The sequence below is a fragment of the Ursus americanus genome, chromosome 6 (genome assembly GCF_024610735.1).
Source record: "Ursus americanus isolate L20-20 chromosome 6, mUrsAme1.1.p, whole genome shotgun sequence".
Taxonomy (NCBI): Eukaryota; Metazoa; Chordata; class Mammalia; order Carnivora; family Ursidae; genus Ursus; species Ursus americanus.
The window spans coordinates 22,232,029-22,252,257 of NC_142132.1; the positions used below are offsets into that span (position 1 = coordinate 22,232,029).

Below are 20,229 nucleotides of genomic sequence, written 5' to 3' on the forward strand. Positions count from 1 at the left end.
GGCTGAGTAATATTCCATTGTATATATGGACCACATCTTCTTAATCCAGTCATCTGTTGAAGGGCATCTTGGCTCCTTCCACAATTTAGCTATTGTGGACAATGCTGCTATGAGCATTGGGGTACATATGGCCCTTCTCTTCACTATGTCTGTATCTTTGGGGTAAATACCCAGTAGTGCAATGGCTGGGTCATAGGGTAGCTCTATTTTTAACTTTATGAGGGACCTCCACACTTTCTTGTCTGTCTTTCTATTTATTTGGTTTTTGTAGCAGCTGTTTTTGATTCTGGGAGACCAATGTGACAGTGTGTAGCCCAGAAGAATCAAGCAATCATGTTTCTTAGGACTAAGAGAGAGGCTAAGATGACACCTTGAGGCAACTTTTAATTTTTTTCTAGTTCATTTTCCCTGGATGGGCAGGAGATGAGACCTCAGGATAAGCTGCTTTGTTCTAGAATAAAAGTTATTGCATTAGCCAGGACTCTCCTGACGACCTGTGTCTTGACGGCCTAACTGTGAGGCCAGGGAAAGGGGAAACCCTTGGCTACAGAAGAGGAAATCAAGGGAGCCAGCCACTAATACCAGCCAGCATTTGCTTCTTCTCTCTCGAGCAGATAGAACCACTTGCTTCTATGGGCTTTGTTTATGGAGAGAGCCTGTGGGAACATGATGCTCCTTCTAAAACAAAAAGAAGGCAAGTGTCTCCAAGTCACCGGCCTCTGTTACTCTGCAGATCCCTGTTCCCTACTCCGCATGCCGTTAACTGAATTCTAAATCTGAATAAATAGGTGCTATCCCGTCATGGTGTTTATTTTTTAATACTTGCTCTGTGGTTATCTACATCAGGACATTCGGTGGCTCTGCAGCATTTATTGAGCACTATATTAAACTGGTATAAACTCAGACAAAATGCCAGGAGAATGATAAACTAGTGACATTTCTGAATTTCTCTGTAGAAAGTGTCTACAAAGGCTGCGTTTGGCCGATTGCATTTCGGAAGGCTGATGCTGCACTGCTGATATCACGGTGCACTGTAGCAGGGTGTGATTGTTTTATTTGCATTCTTGACTCTAGTAATCCTCAGATTTTACTCAGAAATGGCTGCTGTATGTGCACACCAACTTCAGATACTGGAAGCAAGGATGCCTGAGGCTGGCTTTGTCTTGTTTTCAACAACAGAGCTAGATCTAGCCTGGCCTGAGGGCCTTCACCTTCCACTTTCCTTGCACAGGGAGGTCCACACATAGATGGGGACAGAAGTTCTTTTTAGCTGTTTATAGCCATGCTCACTTAACTTACTTCAGTATAGCATTTTGTGGCTTTTAGGATCCAATAAAAAACCTTAGTGTGATGCACAGAGTGCTTCATGATTGGACCCCTGCCTAACTTTTTATTTTATTTTCTACTGCTCTACTCTGAAAACATTAGCTCTACTGACTTGCTAGAAGATGCCTGTCTGGGCCATCCTCTCTCTGACCTGTGGCCTCTTCACTTGCTGTTTATCTTGAAATAGAATGTTCTTCCACCTCTTCTGTCCATTGATCATATTATTGCATATCCCTGAAGATTGAATTCATTTACTCTAAAGGATTCCTGAGCCTTCCTTCTATAGGTTTCTATCTGTAAGTGAAAGGTCATTCCTCCTATGTCTTCAGGTAGCACCTTGAAGTTGAGCGCTCTTGTCACATGGGGACTGTAGAGCCCCTCCTTAGCTCTAAAGCTCTTAAGGACAGGGAATCCATAGCCTTTATTCTTATCACATATTAGGGGCTTGGAATGTTTCACTGAATAAAAAAGTGATTTTATTTATTCATATAGTTGATCTTGAGGCTGTTGATTCTTATTTTTATCTTTTGAGTTATGATGATAAATCATGTTGATAAATCATTTTGGCTATGGGGTATCCATGAAATCTCAAGAAGCTTTTATTACCAACATTAGCTTTAATTTTCAGATAGGTATTTACATTCTCCACCTACCTCCTAAAATAAGAAAGGGAAAAAAGGAGAAGAAAGAAATCAGCTGCATTTCTGAACCCTTGAATGTACAAGGAATCTGCTAAGTGCTTTAAGATATATATCCTAGGAAAATTTATTTTGGCCCCATTTTATCGATTAAAACAATAACAATAATAAAAGCACAGAGATGTTAAGTAACTCACCAGATTTCATGTATACAAATACATCAATAAATGTTTGCCAGTTGCTTGTATACTTCTCCTTTTTCCAAAAGCATTCAGTAAACATTTATTGAATAGCTGTACTTGGCATGCATGGTGCTTCATATGAAGTTGAAAATAGACTTCCCAGTGAAGATGCCGCTTAGACTAAGTTGGTTACTTCTTCTGAGAATTACTTGTGCATAGCATAAATTAGGCCATGGTTCAGTTGGTGACTCATCTGTCCACCCCTCTTATTTACCAATAAGCTCAAACCCTTCTGTATTTCCATGTCAAGCACCATGCATGCCAAGCCTATAAGAGTGCATAAACTATAAGAGTTAAGAAGGCTTGGGATATATATATATACCTTTTAGAATTACTGTTTTCTTTTTCTTGGGGTAAATACCCATCAATGGAATACTGGATCATATGGTGACTCTGTGTTTTAATTTTTGAGGAAACTTCATTCTGTTTTCCACAGTGGCTGTACCAGTCTGCCTTCCCACAAGCAGTGCACAGGTTTCCTTTTTCTCCACATCCTTGCCAACACTCAGTATTTCTTGTGTTGTTTTTTTTTTTATTTATTTTAGCCATTCTATAGTTGTGAAATTTATTGCAGCATTATTTATGACAGCTAAGATATGGAAGCAACCCAAGCAACCATTGGTAGATGAATGGATAAATATGTGGTACGTGTATACTATGGTATTTTACTTGGCCATAAAAAAAAAGAAAAGAAAAGAAATCTTGCCATTTGCAACAGCGTGAGTGGATCTAGAGTGCATAATGCTAAATGAAATAGGTCAGTCAGAGAAAGGCAAATACCATATGATTTCACTCATATATAGAATTTAAAAACGAAACAACTCAACAAAGAAAACAAGAGACAAAAAAAAAAACACTCTTAAATGCAGAGAACAAACTGGTGTTTGATAGAGGGGAGGTAGGAGGTAGGATGGGTGAAATAGATAATGAGAATGAAGAGTACACTTATTCTGATGAGCGCTGAGAAGTGTATAGGATTGTTGAATTATTGTGCACATGAAATGGAAAAAAATATTAAAATAAAAGAGTTAAGAAGGTAGAATAAAGCTAAGAGGGAATTCCAGACAGAGACCCCAGTACCTGCTAAGGCATAAAGTCTTTCCTGTCCTTTAGGGAAATTTAATTCAAGAAGGGAATTCATTTTCTCAAATTAGACACACAGGCAATATAAAGATATATCAGATACCACCACCTATTGCCTCTCTATATAATTAAAGGATCCTGGATCAAAATTTTTCATCTCATAATACAGAGAGGTTCCTTTTGAGTTCCAGAATTGAACAACCCCAATATATCAGATGTTATAGTAGATATTGACCAGTGTAAAAATGTTGTCTATATGTTTACTGAGGAAGCATTCTTCTCTGTGCTCTGGTAAGCACAGGGAATTCAGTGATAAAAAAACAGAACACCTGCCTTGTGGGAGCTCAATGAAGTAAAAGAGGCATTTATGCAGAGAGATCGAGCAAACCATTATTATGAACTGTGACAGGGATACATACATACAGGGCAATCTAGAAACTTAAAGCAAGGATGTCCAACACTTTGTGCTAAATACCAGAAGTCAGACTTACTATCATGATGGATAGAGATACTTGAAGCCATTCTTGAGATATCACTCTGAAAAGAAGATCATCAAGGGAACATTTTGGATTGAATTTTATGTTTATGCTAGTTATATTTGTTAATATTTTTGAGCCTTATTGAGGTATAATTGACAAAATTATAATATATTTAAAGTATACAATGTTATGATTTCAGGAACATATACAGTGTGAAAAGATTTCCACAACCAAGTTAGAAGATCCATCATCTCACATATTTACCTTTATCTTCTTTCTTCTTCTTTTTTTGAGAACGCTTAAGTTCTATTCTCTTAACAAATTTCAGTTTGCAATGCAGTATTATCAGCTATACTCGTCACCTTGTACATTGCATCCTCAGACCTTATTCATCTTATAACCGAAAGTTTTTATCCTTTTACCATCCTGTCCCTGTTTTCTCCTCCCGCCAAGCCCTGGCAACCACCTGTTATTACTGTCATCATTAGTAAGCAGAGCACAATAATTGGTCTTAATATACACAGTTAACCACCCAGCTCCCTGGTTACAAGTAAAATGTATAAATGGGCTGGAGAATGATACTTTGTGGTCACCTGCAGTGTTGTGCTTCTGCAAGGTGTCTGGTCAGTGACAGGACCATTAAAACCAGCATCTTTGCAGACACTTGGCATTATTTGGCTTCAGCTTTTGAGAATTCACCAGTGCCACAAAATAAAGGCAGCAATAATTCTTTATGATCTGTGACTGCAGAGAGGTACTCTCAGACTACTAGTAAAAAGGGGTGAGCCAAACGGCAAAGAAAAGTTGTTGGAAACATTGTAGTTTGACTTTAAAGTTTTATTTTGTTGTTGCAGTTGTTTTACTCCAGATGGGGAGAAAAAATTAGGCAGTGTAAGGGGGGTTGGTTAGCCACCGTAGACTCTAGAGAAGCAAGGGACTCTGTTTTGTCCCCTGTGTCTTTTTGTGGAAACATCAATTGAAACATCAGCTCCTGACTTTAGAAATAACAAAAGATCTTAAGAGACAACTGCTATTATTGATCTGGGTCCATGAGCACAGGGGAAGATGTGATGCAGGGTAATTATTTTGCCTCCCATTGACGCTCGCCATTAGCCAAGCACATAGGTCTGCATGCTAGTTTTGACCACTGTGTTTCTGGGAGGCCAGCCTTGTGGGAATCACGGGTGCTAGTCATTTCAAGGAAGAAATTCAGGGCAGCACGCACGGTGGGAGGTGAACAATATGTAACTACCCACTAATAGTTTACAAAAACCAGTTAGCTGCTGAGATTTCTAGCTTGAAGGTTTTTAGGGAGCTTGTTTCCTTTCTTAATCTCCTGACTGTGGCCTTGTCAGAAGAGGTCGCCTGTGGATCCAGTCGGGCTTCGGTGTGGGCAACGGAGAGCCACCCCCTACCCGGACCAGCACTTGTGTGGTGCTTAACTGCAGTGATGGTCAGAATGTCGGTGACTGCCGCATTCAAATTCCAAGGATGTGCGGTGTCCCCGTGCATGTCCCCTGTCTCTTTTGGGAAAATGATCACACCCTGATTAGGACACTTCTGCTGCCTGAGAGAAGAAAGCAGGGTTTAGTGCTTTGAGGACAGACTCTGAATTTCAGGCCTTGTATCCATCAGAGAAAAGTTACTGACAGTGATAATAGGGCCTTTAGGAGACTTCTTAAGATGAAGAGAGACGAAGCTAGCTATGCTTCAGACTCTTTGAGCTGAGAAAATGAGTTCAAATAAGAAGAGTTCTGGGAATGCCCTTAGGACAATGATTAATTTACTTATTTCAAAGAGCCCACAGATGGTTATATACTTCCTCCCTCCGTTCATTTCCTCCCTTCTTTCACTCAACATTTGACTATCTATTACAGCTCAGGTAACAGAATAATTATTTTCTACTTAATAAGGCTCACTGCAAGATTACACTAAATAATAGGCGCCTCTGAGGCATTTTAAATAGACTTTTATTTTGCTTTTTATTTTATTTTACTTACACATATGGTTTCAAGCACATACCGTGAAGGGCGGCGCTTCTTCATTTTCCTCTCACGCTGGTTCAACAATACAGAGAATGGTCCCGCTGTGCCACACTGGCCCCTGCATCGGTGGGGTCACATGGTTTGTTCATAGTTCATAGAAGAGTGGGACATAGTTCTGCTAATTTCAAATGAAAAGATTAATTAGATCAGTTTGCTATGGAAATCACTGTCCAAGTCACCCAGCTAGAACAGCCTGCCTGGAATTTGCCTGATAAGTCTTGAAAGTCTAATATACTGTCAGGGAGATTGTCACAGGAGGACATGCATGCCATGTGTGGGACTTATTTGCAGGTCAGAGCTAATAACACGCAATATCCTTGTCAGAGTTAAGCCTGGCCTTCATCAAATAAAGGTTTCATTATAGCTTTTATTTGAAGTGGAAATTTACTATCAGGCTATATAAATAAATACCGTAGATGTATTCCAAGAATTGTGGTGTGTAAATCCTGTGAACATTAGTAGTCCCTGGGCTCCGCTGAGTTTCTCTGAGGCACATGTGAAGTCATTAATGTTGGTCTTCCTTTTCCTGTTTCTCCGTTTTTTAGGTCTGTGATGGGGTCAAATAAGGAGCCAGATCTTGTGCATCTCGAGGCCAGAACTGTAGATGGTCGTAAGTAATTCATTTTCTCCTTAATGTTCATAGTAATATGAGTTTTATCAATTTGCCATGAGCCGAGTCTGTAGCTAAGGAAAACACAGAAGCAATAATCCAAGTCCTTAGTAATCCAGAATTGTCTTAACAGTTTCCAACATCTCTCATACAGCCAAGGTGTTTTCCTTTCCAGTTAATAGGGAAATGCCCGATTTCTTATGTCTGAAGTGTTTTTGTAGTTATTGTTATTATTATGCTATTGCTGCTGTTCCATTTTGATTTATTTTTCCAGTTTCCTTATTTTATCAGATATAGTCTAGGCAATGTCTCTGTTTTTTTCTGGAAAGTCACAAAGCACTTGGAAAGGACGGGGACAAGAGAATCGTTCCATGTGTCCTTCGTCATAAACAGGTGGAGGGAAAGGTCGGTTGAGTCGGTTTGCTGGCGCATCAGGAGTTCTTAGCCACCCAGTTAGGCCGGCTGCCCGGAGCGACTGCACTTTGTGTGGACACTGCAGCTTCGGGTACATGATATTGAAAAAATTGCAGTCCGGGATCCAACCCCATGTCCGAAGGACTGGAAAGTTCACTCACTAATTGTGAAAAATGAGTAACTTGAAAAAGCTACTTAAACTTTTTATGCCTCTACTTCTTCATCTGTAAATGAAATAAGTTAATCGTAGTGATTCCTACACAAGCTAACATTTGCTGAGCACTTACCCTGTACCAGGAGTGATGCTAATCGCTTTACATATTTTGTCACAATTAATTCCCACAACAACTTGTAGGTTGTTTTTCTGATTTTACAGAAGAGGAAACCAAGGCATAGAAAGCTTAAGTAATATATTTAAACAGCAACTACATAAGTTTCCTTCTCCTTCTTTGATCCAGAGGATCTCTAGAAGGGTTAAAGAGTGGAGGCGTACTGCCAGGCCTAAGATAGTGCACTACAGGTGAAAGGGTTCAAAGAAAGAGAAAGGGGGAAATGTGTAGAAGAAAAAGAGGAGGGAATGAGGAAAGACAGGGGGCAGGGGGAGGAGGAGGAGGTCTCAAGTGTAGAAGAGAGAACTATCCACAGGTACCCCAGAGCAAGGAGCTTGCCCAGCACTGAGTCAGAGGGTGATAATATAATTTTTGGGACATTCCCTGTTTCACAAATATCCCTCACAGTTCAAAAACTTCATCGTCACTCTCCCTTGTACCTACCCACTTTCCCTCAGCTCATCTGAATACAAAAGCAGAAGAACCTGTATCTTATGTTCAGATACGGCAAGAAGAATCAGGTCATCTCCAGGGGCTTTGCTTCCCCCTTGGGGGACGAATATATTCTTGGGCAGAATCAGTGGGGGGACAGATCACGGTCCAAGCGGACCATCCCCTTCCTCTGTTCTAAAGCCAGGCAGGACTGCTATATGTAATATGCCCAGCACTGTGCCCAACGCAGAATGAACTCAGAGCTTTTCTCCTACCCCTTCAGTGCACTCTCTCTGGTGGCCACCCCTCTAGCCCTAGAGCTGATTATGTGATCTTGGATTCCAAGGTCCAGTTTTTACTACACAAGAGCCTGAGCACTCTTTCCCACAGGTAGAATGATTCATGATGTCTGGTCAAAGTTCTCACTTTGACCTGTCGCTCCGACATGATCTGGTGCCTGCCAGCTCCTTTGCTCACCTCACTCTGTCTCCTCCTCACCCTTTGTCTGCAGTCCTGTGGGCTTGTTTTCAGTTCTTGGAACATGCAGGGTCCTATGATACCTGCCGGTTCTTCCACAGGGAATAGCCCCTTCTCTGCCTTCCCTGACCCATTCATTGTCATTAACCACTACGGGTGGTTCAGATGTAAACATCCATTTCTATTTTTTTTTAGCTTTTTATTTTGAAATAATTTCAGCCTCACATAAAAGTTTCAAAAAACCATAGACTACTATCAGAACCAGAGAAGGCATCCATTTCTTAGAGTCTTTCTTGAACTCCCAGTCTAAACCAATTTCATATTTTGTTTGCTTTCATGCTGTGGTTATACTGGATGTTATCTTTGGAGGAAGCCAAGAGAAGGGTAAGGGCAACTCTCTGTTCTGGTTTTTGCAACTTTTATGTGTTACTTCAAAATAAAAAGTTAAAAAACATAGAAATGGATATTTATGTCTGAACCAGCCATAGTGATTAATTACAATGAACTGACCTCTAGGTTCTAGGAGAGGAAGCTGTATCTTTGGTCAATATCATGTTTCCAGCACATGCCACAGTGTCAACATGTATATGGAACTTAGTAAATATTTGTTGAGTGAGTGAATACATAGTTGGCCAATTGTCAGGGTGACCAAGTCACTTATTAAGTTGTCGGAAAATTTTAGGTCATTGCATCTCAAATCTGAACATAACATGGCCCAGTGAAGGATCTTGTTAAAATGTGGATTCTGATTCAATAGGGGCCCAAGAGTCTGCATTCCTAGTAAGTTCCCAGGCACAGCCCGTGCTGCTGGTCAGCGGAACATGTTTAGAGTAACAAAGTCCCATAATGAAAAACTAATGAAAGAGCTTTAGGGTCTGTCTCCCATGACTGCACCTCTTGTTTAGGAAGCTCCGGATGGAAACGGTAACCTCCCAGATTGCTTTCCTTTTCAAGCTTTTGGGGTTAATACTGCTCTGGCTTGTGGCATCTAATGCACCTAGCCCCACATCCTGAAAACAATAAGGCCGTCGCTTTCCCTGATGTGCACGTCGTCTTTCACCCAACGTTATTCCTACGCTCCCTGCAGCCATGAAGGTTGATAATGCCAAACTGTCATCTTGGGCTCAGCTTTCACATGGCATGAAATAGATCAGTTCTAATTTTATTTATTTTATTTTACTTTTTTGCAAAGGCAGCATCTTCAGAAGCTACCCAAGAGTGAAAATTCAATAAAGGGATTTAATTTGAAAAGTTATCCCTGTCAAAACAAAACAGAAAAAAAAAATTACCTACAATTGAAATAAAGGATCTAGGCATAATGCCTGACCTGACTGGGTATAAAAAAAAGAGATTTTTTTCAGTATCATATCCAGTCCCTCTCTTTATCTTTCTCTCTCTCTCTCTCTCTTCCTTCCTCTTCCTCTTCCTCTTCCTCTTCCTCTTCCTCTTCCTCTTCCTCTTCCTCTTCCTCTTCCTCAAGGTACTTGGTAACCAGGACTGCAGGTCAGAGAAACAGACAGAAAGAGGAGAGAAGGAAAGAGCAGAGAGAGATCAGAGTAGTAAAGTATTAGCGTATGTGGTGGAGACTGTATTTATTAAACCCAGGATCCAGGCTGGTCAGTTGCTCCAGGAATTCTAATGTCTGTATGTTACTTCCCTCCCTATTTTCTGATTGAGATCCTTCTTGTATTTCTATCCCTTCAGTACTATTTAGGACAAAATTTAAGTCTGTGGAACCCATTGTGTATATTCTAGGTCATACATTTTGTACGGTATATGCCAAAATAATATAATATTTTGACTTTCAATAAGTAATTGCTTTCTGATTTTAATGGAGTCGGGAATTCTGTTATATTGATACAGGAAAAATCCCTCACTAGCTTATTTGGTTCATCCCCGTAGAGTGGCTTACAAATGCTTATCTGGGCTTGTTATTCCAAGTTCAGTTTTAGTCTCTTTTCACATTTCCCTAGATTACATTTTATAATTGATTACTGTTTCACCTGAAGTCTCTGCAGCTGAGGGCAGGTAAGCTCTGGAAAGAGCTTTTTGTTTTGCTCTGTGACAGTATATGACTGCCGTAGACATTTCTGCCACTGTGCTCTGGAATCTGGATGTCCTGTAGTTTACGTTGTGACAAGGGTGTTATTCTTCCTTGCATTACCTCTCTGCCTTGGGAGGCAGGCTGGGGAGAGCAACCTCAATTACAATCAATCACAGGAATTATTATTGGAAAATTTTGAACATGTTTATTGGATGTGGCATTTGTTATTGGCCCCTGCGTTTAACTGAGGACAAATTGACAGGTCCTCATCCCAGAGACAAAGATTTTGCTGCTTGACTATCATGTGTGTGTGTAAATGTGCATGTACTCAGGTGTCCTGTGCACCCAGCACATTAAAATTGCTACCCAGTGCATTAAAACCATAAAAAGGAAACCTATATTCTATTGATTGGCCTAATATAGGTGCATATATATGTATGTAATGTATGTAGTTAGAAAATGTTGACCAAACCACTGGATTGAAAGCTTTGTGAAAAGCCATATCTCATTTTATTTTGGTTCTTTGTACAAATCTCAGAGACTGACCCATTTGTTGGCTTAAGAAATAACCTTATCTGTATAAGCATGTCTTCTTAAAGAAAGGCTTTAACCATAGGGTCTACAGAGTCCTGAAGGGTTAATGGATAAGTTTAAGAACCTTACTAAATCCCTGAAATTGTGTGCTGCGTGTTACGTATATGTGATTTTGGAGGAAAAGAATGTAACTGTGATCGGAATTCCTCACATGGCAATTACACAGGGATGCAGAGTTCTCTATTTATGCACATCTGTAAATATCATCTTGCAAGAAAACCTGCAGTATCAAGTTTGACCTTTATTGCTCCTCCCTTTCACTTCTGCAATGAAAGGCCTAGTCAGTGACAAGACTATTTCCGTACTGGTGGTGATCCGTGCTAGCATGGACAGGGAACAATTACTGGACTCATTGTCTATTTGCATGAGTAAGTAACCTTGTAACAACTTGTGCAAGGACTAATCTCTTTCACTGGGGAGAAACAACCTTGGCCCTTTAACCAACTGTGAAAATGACTGTCCAAAAACTCTTGCTGAAATGAACCACAGACTAGCATTTTACAAGCTGAAATAAAAATCAAAGGAGACTCACAACTTTATATAACCACCATCCCACAAATTCTGGTCTTGGGTGAGAACTGGACATCCCATTCTACGTCCCATTTTCCAGTGCTCCAATTGACTTCCATATTGAGTGGCTTGCCTAGCAGCACCTGGATAGGGGGAGCGTGGCTGTAATGCTAAGGGGCTGTGATGGAGACCTCAGGTCTCATCAGGCCTCAGTATGTGACCTGTGGGGTGCTTTCAGTTCTCCCTGTAGAAATAGATTACTTTTATACCAATGAGAGTAGCAGTGATGACAATCAAAAGGATAAGCCATATTCAGGTATATCAAGTGAAAAGTAAAATCCACTTCCTGATCTTCATTCCCATTCCCCAGAGGTAGTATGTTTTTTTAATATTTCTTATGCATTTTTTCAGAAACTGAGCTTACACAGGTGAATATGTATGTGAGTACACATACATACACATTCACAAATGTTCATGCTGTAAAACCATTATGCTAAAGTCACTGTTGGGGAACACAATAACACGTTCAAATTTTTCCGTATCAGCACATGTAAATGTGGCCACTTCATGACCGATGACTACAAAAAAAAACCCACTTTGTGCAGAACCATGCTCGCGTTAGCCCTTCTTTCATTAATAGACCTGTAGAGGCTTGGCTCTTTCACACAGCGCTAATACATCCATACACATATACACATATTACTTGTTTGGTTAGTAAGGATTCAGACTTGTGCAAGCAGCAAGCACTGCTGGAAAGAGAAACTATTGAAGGCAAATTCCAGGTCTGAGAGTGTATACATTGAAAATTTTAGTAGACATTGTTACATTGTCCTCTGACATGGTTGTATCATTGTGCTTTTTCAGTATGAGGATTCTAGGATGCTTGGGTTCGTAAGCCCCCAATAGCCCAAGACATTATCAAAGATTTTTTCAACATAACTCATCTGATGAACAAAGAGCTATATCCTTATTATTTTCATTTGCATTTATTTAATCGTGAATGAGGTTAAGAATTTTTATTTTTCTTGGCTATTTGTATTTCCTGGTCAGTGCACCCTTAAAACATATCAAATCTCTTAAATGTTCCAGAGAAGATGAACACTTTGGCATTTCTATGCAAATATAAAAAAAAAAATGTCAAACTGGCCACTCCCACTCCAGCGAAGGTCCCAACACTGGCCCACCAACTGGCATTATTCGACCCCATCTTTCATAACCTTCATTTACCTTCTTTTCAGTCAGTTTATTTAGGAACAGTTTCTGAGGTGGGACCTGGGAAGAGGCTAGAAGTTTCCAGTTCGGGGCAGGTGCAGATTTTGATCACTCCCTACTCGTCCCCCACATGCTGAACAAGCACCTTTCCCCTCTCACCTGTCCCCACAGCAGGCATCCAGGACGAGGCAGTGCAGCTGCACCTCGCACTGGCCTTTTCTCCTGGCTGCCTCCTTCCGACCCCATTGTTCATAGTGCAAAAGCCTCTTGATTTCGACTCCTAGTGATTTCAGCTTGGCCTCTCTGATTTAGTAGCCTTAAAATTAGCCCTGAAAACTAACCAGAAAAGCATGAAACACGGTAACACAGGCCTCTCCACACAGCAGTGAAAACCTGATGGGAACACACAGTAATGGGCCCCGCTGGGCAGCTTTCAGAGTGGGCTCTTTGTAGGCTTCTGTGCTACTTTCCCTGCATGCTGTGTGCCCAGCCAGCTGTGAGAAGGTCTGTGCCCTTACTTCTCATGCTCAGGAAGAGAGGACAGAGTGCGCAAGAGAAGTCTGTTCTCCCCCGGCCCTCACTCAACCACAGAGGTCTGCGTTTCTGTTGGGTTTTCAGGATCCCCCAGGACACAGCAGCACTAGTCCTTATAACACATATGGCAATTGCCAAGTGTCTGGAAAATTCCTATTGCTTCTCACTCCTGCTTTAAAAAAAAAAAAAAAAAAGTGCCGTAAAGATCTCAGCACTTACTCCTACATTTCCTTCCTTGGTCCTGTATGTTCTCAAGCAACGATGATACTAATACCGTGCCTTGTATTCCTATCGTTTGCCTCGTGCTACTCACTGCACTAAGTACTTTTCAGCTGCATTACTTGTACTGATTCTTGTAAGTAGGCTCTATTGTTATTTTTCTCATTTTAACTTTGAGGAAAACAAGGCTTTTAGTGATTAAATGTGTTTGCCATTTGCCTCAGGGCTAGAATTTGAAGCCAGGTCTAGTTCACCCCAAACCTATTATTCATTCATTCAGCAGACACTGCTGGACCGGTATGCTGTGTTACGTGCTGCCGTAGACACGAATGAGAGATAGGAGGGAATGTTGCAAAGGCCCTGCTCTCCTAGAGTTTCCCTTGTAGTAAGGGGAGACATCATAAACACGTGTATAATGCCAAGTGGTGAACTTGTTCCAGGAAGTAAAACAAAGCAGAGCAAGGAGAGTAGTGATTGAGGCAGAGGGGAGGTCAAGGAAGGAATCTCTGATAAGGTGGCATTTGATGTTTGAGCCACGTCCTTATGGAAGTAAGGGAGATAACCTTGTGGACTAGCATTCCAGACAGATGGAACAGCACATGATGTGGAGTGTGGCCATGCTTGGCAGGGGTCAGGGGTAGCAGGAAGGCCAGGAATATAGAGAGGACAGGCCAATGGGTCATTTTGTTTATTCCACCATGAAAGGCAGAAATTGTACGTTATTGGTCTTGGTTGAACATCGACCATGTTCCATGTATGATATTTGGTATTGAAGGTGATAAAAATAGAAAGTTATTAAGTGAAGAAATAGTGGATTGAACATACCCACGTGCCTCAGAGGCAATCCCTTGAACTGACTCTTTGTTCTGAAATTAATCACATAATGTGTGAACACATCTGAGTAAATATTGTACACCCCTTCCCCAAAATACCCCTGGAAAAAATTCTGTGTATTTTCTCCCCCACCCACCAAACTGCTTTCATTTCTCCCTTTCCTCTCTCTCTCCTTCCCACTTTTATTCCTGCTTTCCTTCCTTCTGGCTTTCCTACCTTTTGCTCCCCACCCCCCCACTTATGCCTCCCTCCTGCACCCTCCCCACCCCCTGTCTTTGTTAACTCACTTTGGAAAGTTTTTCGAACAAATATGCTTCTCAGTTTTTCATGGCTCGGTGTGACCTTCTAGATAACTTTGTGTCTTTTTTCAGCTTAAACTGTGTGGCTACAGTGTGGCTTTCTCACAGAACAGACAGGCAGCATTCCTCAAACACATGTCCCACCCTCCCCCTCACGCCTCTGTGTTCTCACAAGTATTCCTACTTTCTGGACTCATCCTTATCACTCACCCTAGCGCTGTTCCAAGCAGCCTTCCAGACTTTTCCCAGGTCCTCCATGAAACCTTCCACGGGTGTCCCTGCCCTCACACCACAGAGGTCATTGTTCCCTCTATGCATTAGAGTGAGTAGTAAAGTGGCCTCTATCCCCCAAAGTACTGTAGGCCAGGGGGGCATAACAGGTCTACAGTTCTGTGTGGTGCAAAGTAAAATAGATGCAGTCACAGGAGAAGTCCTGGCACAAGGTGTCCCTCACCTGTGGGCTACAGCACCTGCTCCTTCCTGAGATACACTCACCACAGTGCATTGTAGTTGACATGTGATGTTTCTATATTTGTATTAAATTATTATGTCCTTATGGCCTCTTTCATGTCCCTAATTCCTATTCCTGTGCTTGACAAAATTATGATCTCAGAACTTTTCCTGTAGTAATCATGGCCTCCTAAATGTCAGAAGGCTAAACATAAAAGACAACATTTAGAAAGTTATATTGGACCAAAAGCAAGAGATTTCATAGAAGAAAGCAGTGCCACATTCTCATTATGTCAAGGGAGAACATTTGACCTAAGTCTATAATTTTCGATAGAAAATTATTGAACTTAGTCTTTTCAGGGGCCACGGCTGGAGTCACAGCTTTGCAGATAGATGTCAGTTTCTAACTGGCACATGCCACAGAGGACTCCAGAACCCTCATGGCAATCAAGTGTTCACGAGCACCAGCATGTCGACACATGTGTGTGCGTGCGTGTGTGCGTGCGTGTGTGTGTTGGAAGCATCTAATCTGAGAGCTCTAAAATAATAGAACAACATAAAGAACGGAAGGAAGATATATAGGCAGATATATGAGCTTTAAAAATGGCCCTGTTTTAAAGTTGAAAATTAGTGGCGAATGGGGAGAGTTTCAAAGTGCTTGTGACTGGCTACGGAGTTTATGGTTTTGCTTAAAATGGAACTTTTATAATATTAAGGCATACGAAAGGATTTGATGCTAAATAAATATTTGCTGAATGATAGAATCAGTGGTAGAGTTCTAGATCTGTAATGCATTTCATTTACTAGCATTTGAGCTTATACAGATCTCATCCCTAAGTCTGGAATTCTTCATCTGTAAAAAATACTGCTTTCTGGAATTTTTAAAATAAAGTTTCAAAGAGAAAAAGCATGCGATCCATTTAGCATAGTTCCTAGCCCAGAGGAGAGGGCTGCTCTGGTTATTCTGGAGGTTAATGCTGCTGCTGCTGCTGCTGCTGTCATCGGAGAGATTCTGGGAGGGGAGAGGGCAGCCTGAGCCTCGGGAAAAACTCCATCGAAGACAGCCCAGGAAGTATTTGGACAGGGTGGCAGGCAAGGAAAGGGCTGTTCAAACCAGAGTAACCATCTGAATGAACATAGGGTGTCAGCCAGGAATGAACGTGCTGTTTAGAAATAGCAGAAACCCTGAAGATACAGACTTGCCAACGTCACAGAGGTTTGTTTGTTGGCGCAGGGGTGGGAATGAGACAGGTTTCAATGGGTATAGTAAAGACCTGTTGGATGTTAAAGTGATAGTCTGATTTTTAACATCCTTTTTTAATTCTTAAGTCCTAATAACCCTCATTACATAGAGAATAAGTCTGAAGCCTAGCTTTGTAAGTGACCTTCTCTGAGTCACACAGCATGGTGGAGATGGACCTAGGACCTAGAATGTCGCCCCCAACAGAAGGGCGCGCTTGCAAAGCAATATGGTCTCAGGCTGGCCGGCCCCCTCTGCTGGGCACCCACGCGCCTCCCATGTCCTCCTCATAGCCCCAGTTATTTTCCAGTTCTGCCCACTGACCACTGCCTCACACCATTATCTATTAATTATGCAAGGAGAATATTTTTCATGGTGTTTTTAAAAAATTACTTAAAAAAAAGTCTTTAACCCAAACCACACAGTGAACATGAAGGAAGATATTGTATCGGATAGAAGTGTGTGGAGTACTTTACGGTCGTGTCCCGTGAGACACAGTGGGCAGTACTGGTGATTAAAGAGACGGCACTTCAGTAGCAGCCACAGCTCCTGTTACTGGAGCACAGACTTGCCCGGCACTGGACTCATTGCCTTTCCCAACTGAAGTCTTCTCTTGTCACAGCCGCCAGCAAGATACCTTGCACCCATTCCCATTTTACAGATCAGCGTTTAGAGAGGTGAAGAGACTGCCTAGGTTTACCAAGCTAGCAGGCCTTGAACCTACGTTTAAAGCCCTGTCCCTCTGCTCAAAGCCTGGCCTTTGAAAGGCAGCCTTTCTCTAGATGACAGATTTTGCTGGGGTGGGAACCGCATTACACCAGGCAGCAGCTGGCTTGCACACAGTGAGGATGCCTGAGAAGAGCAGCACAGGGCCCTAATTACCTATGGCAAGGAAAACATCTGTGTGGGAAAAGCAATGAAATTAATTCTAAAGTCTAGCAGTTGCATGCATTAATTGACGTTAATTAATGCCAAATTACAAGATACTTCCTATGGAATCGCATCATACACTCACTAGAATTGAATATGGAAAGAGTTCATCATACTTAATGCTATTACAGCAAGCCCCAAGGGGAATAAGAGTGATTGGTCCCTCATTACAAAGTGCAGCCAATTTCTTTCTGTTTCCATTAGAAGGAGAACGAGAACAAACCAGGAGCACTTTACCGGGGGCAGGCAGCTCAAAATTGTTCGTTTCCCCTTCAGCTTGCAAATTTCACTGTGAGCCATTTTGAGCAAGAATTGGTTTTCAGACCTCTTCCTGGGGCTTTCTTTGTGTCTCCCAGTTGGACCTTCTGTATTTCTTAGCCGAGGACAGGCTCATGGCAGTGTTGCTCATAATGCTCCATCCTCAGTATGTGTCATGGCGAGTGGGGGAAGACCGAAAAGCAGAGGAATTCGAGACCAATCTCACAAGCTCACTGTGGACAACACTCCCTCCACGCCCTTGGCTGAGAGATGCTGACCAGGGATTTGCACACACAGTTGTCTCCTTCTCTCACATCACTACCTGTATACTACTGTTGACATCTCCTGTATATCTTTTATTCATTTTTCCAGTGCAAACATACATATATAGATATCTATATATACAACTTGCACAGAATCTAGCTGATATGCACATATTTTGGTAACCTACTTTTAAAAAACTTTTATTTTAGAATAATTTTAGGTAAACAGAAAAGTTACCAAGACAGTACAGCTTTACATAGCTTCTCCTAACATTAATATCTTGAACGACAAAGGTCTGTTTTCAAAACTAAGAAATTAACATTGATACAATATTATTAATTGGTAACCTGTTTTTATTATATGAAATGTATTAAGCACTTACATAAATATTCATATGTTCTTTAGAAGCACAGTTTTAATCACAAACTGCATGTTCTGAAGTTTTCAAAAATCATCCCCCCATTTTTGGCCATCCTTTTCTTTTTTTTTTATCATAAGCAACACTGATGGATATTGAAATAGCTAATTATTTTCATAGATCATTACTTATTTCCTTGGGTAGAATTCTCAGAAGTGGGTGTGACGTTAAAAGATCTCATTTTCAAGGATCTTGATCCATATTGCCAACTTAACCCACAAAAATATAAATTTACTGGTCTGTTTGTATGTGTGTGTGTACAGGTATATGCACTGATAACATAGCTCAAAGCCAAAATCTACTTAACAAAAATTGGCTCCCAGTTCACAGACATTTTTCACACAACATAGAGTAGTAGAAATAAAAGCCTTGGGGAATGCAAGTTGGTACAGCCACTCTGGAAAACAGTGTGGAGGTCCCTTAAAAAGTTAAAAATTGAGCTACCCTATGATCCAGCAATTGCACTACTGGATATTTACCCCAAAGATACAGACGTAGTGAAGACAAGGGCCATATGCACCCCAATGTTCATAGCAGCATTGTCCACAATAGCTAAATCATGGAAGGAGCCAGATGCCCTTCAACAGATGACTGGATTAAGAAGATGTGGGCCATATATACAATGGAATATTACTCAGCTATCAAAAAGAACGATTTCTCAACATTTGCTGCAACATGGACGGCACTGGAGGAGATAATGCTAAGCAAAATAAGTCAAGCAGAGAAAGACAATTATATGGTTTCTCTCATCTCTGGAACATAAGAACTAGGAAGATCGGGAGGAGAAGAAAGGGATAAAGAAAGGGGGGGTAATCAGAAGGAGGAATGAAGCATGAGAGACTATGGACTCTGAGAAACAAACTGAGGGCTTCAGAGGGGCGCGGGGTGGGGAATGGGATAGGCTGGTGATGGGTAGTAAGGAGGGCACGTATTGCATGGTGCACTGGGTGTTATACGCAAGTAATGAATCATCGAACTTTACATCAGAAACCAGGGATGTACTGTATGGTGACTAACATAATATAATAAAAAAATATTATTATAAAAAAAAGAAATAAAGCCAATTAGATCTTCAAAAAAAAAAAAAAAGAAAGAAAAAAAAAAGAAAAGAAAAGAAAGGCAGGCCTTGGAGCCAACCACGTTTGAAACCCATAATGCCATTTCTGTAAATCATGATCTTTTTGAGCTACATTCTCTTTATCTAAAAAATCAGTTGATATATTATACTTTGTAGTACTGTGAAGATTAAATGTATGAAATAAAGACGAACATGCTTCAGAGTACCTGGTACATAGATGCTCAACAAATGTTAGTTTCTCTGTTCTTTTATTTTCTTCCCAAATTCCTTAGATTCATAATTGCTGAAGAGTTGAGTTATAAATATGGAAAGTGCATCTTTATATTTTCCATCTTGTGTTTGTTCAGGAACCTTTGAAAAGGAGGTTAAAGTCTTGAGAAAGAAACTCTTAGACTCCATTACAAATAAAACAAGTACTGTGTATTTATCAAGAAGTCCTCATTAGGTAGCAGTCCAAGAAATTCTGATTGGAAGTTGTGTTTATAATTTGAAGACCAAGACCTCTTAATCAAGAACCTTTGATTCAGTTTGGTTAATCATTGTTTTTATTCATTATCTCACATAAGAAGCACAGAGAAAGAGCAGCTCTGGGCTCAGTACAATCAGTAACTCAGTGTCATCAGGAAATAGGTCCTTTCCATCTCTTTGCATACTCATTATGTGAGCTTAACTGTAAGACTGGCTCCTCTGTGTAAAAAGGCCAGCGCAGTCCCAAGCATCACATTGGACACAGTGTTCTAGAGAGGCAGAAGAGGGTCTTCGGCTGCAGCTCCTGATCCCTCCCTGAAGCCCCTTAAAAGACCTCCCTCTCTTCTCATTTACTACAACAGGATTTTAATGCCCTTTCCCGAACCAACCAGTGGCAAGGAGAGTAGGAAGACCTTGAATAGGCGTAGACCCAAAAGAATTAATCCTTGCCTACGAGCACTTATCAGTCACACAGGAGGAAGGACAGGCCTACAGATCCAGTATTGGCTTTTCCATTAAAGAGGCTGGGGAAGAGTGGGTATTGGCAGGTCACCAACAAAACATAACTGATTGAGAAACATAACTGGAGTACTCAAATTCAGTTTAACTACCCTTTTAAAGGATCTCCTGTGTGCCCCCAAACTGATCGTATCACTGTGAAAGGTAGCAAAAGAGAAAATAGGAATATTACCATTATTGATAACAACTGAGATCTGTACACATTTGAGTTTAGAAACATGTAGCATATACATTATTTCAGTTAATTCTTAGAGCCAAACTGCAAGAGTATTGACGTTGGCAT

The 20,229-nt window shown here is 41.0% G+C and overlaps 1 protein-coding gene across 4 annotated transcripts in view; it reads left to right on the forward strand.

The window, feature by feature from the left end:
• The window catches only part of SORCS1 (sortilin related VPS10 domain containing receptor 1), a 483,023-nt gene that overhangs the window by 344,857 nt on the left and 117,937 nt on the right, over positions 1 to 20,229 (forward strand). For all 4 annotated transcript variants that reach the window (XM_045803063.2, XM_087862723.1, XM_045803062.2 and 1 more), the window contains exon 6: positions 6,359 to 6,423. In XM_045803063.2, coding sequence (XP_045659019.2) covers positions 6,359 to 6,423 — 65 coding nt within the window. The remainder of the gene's footprint in view (positions 1 to 6,358; positions 6,424 to 20,229) is intronic.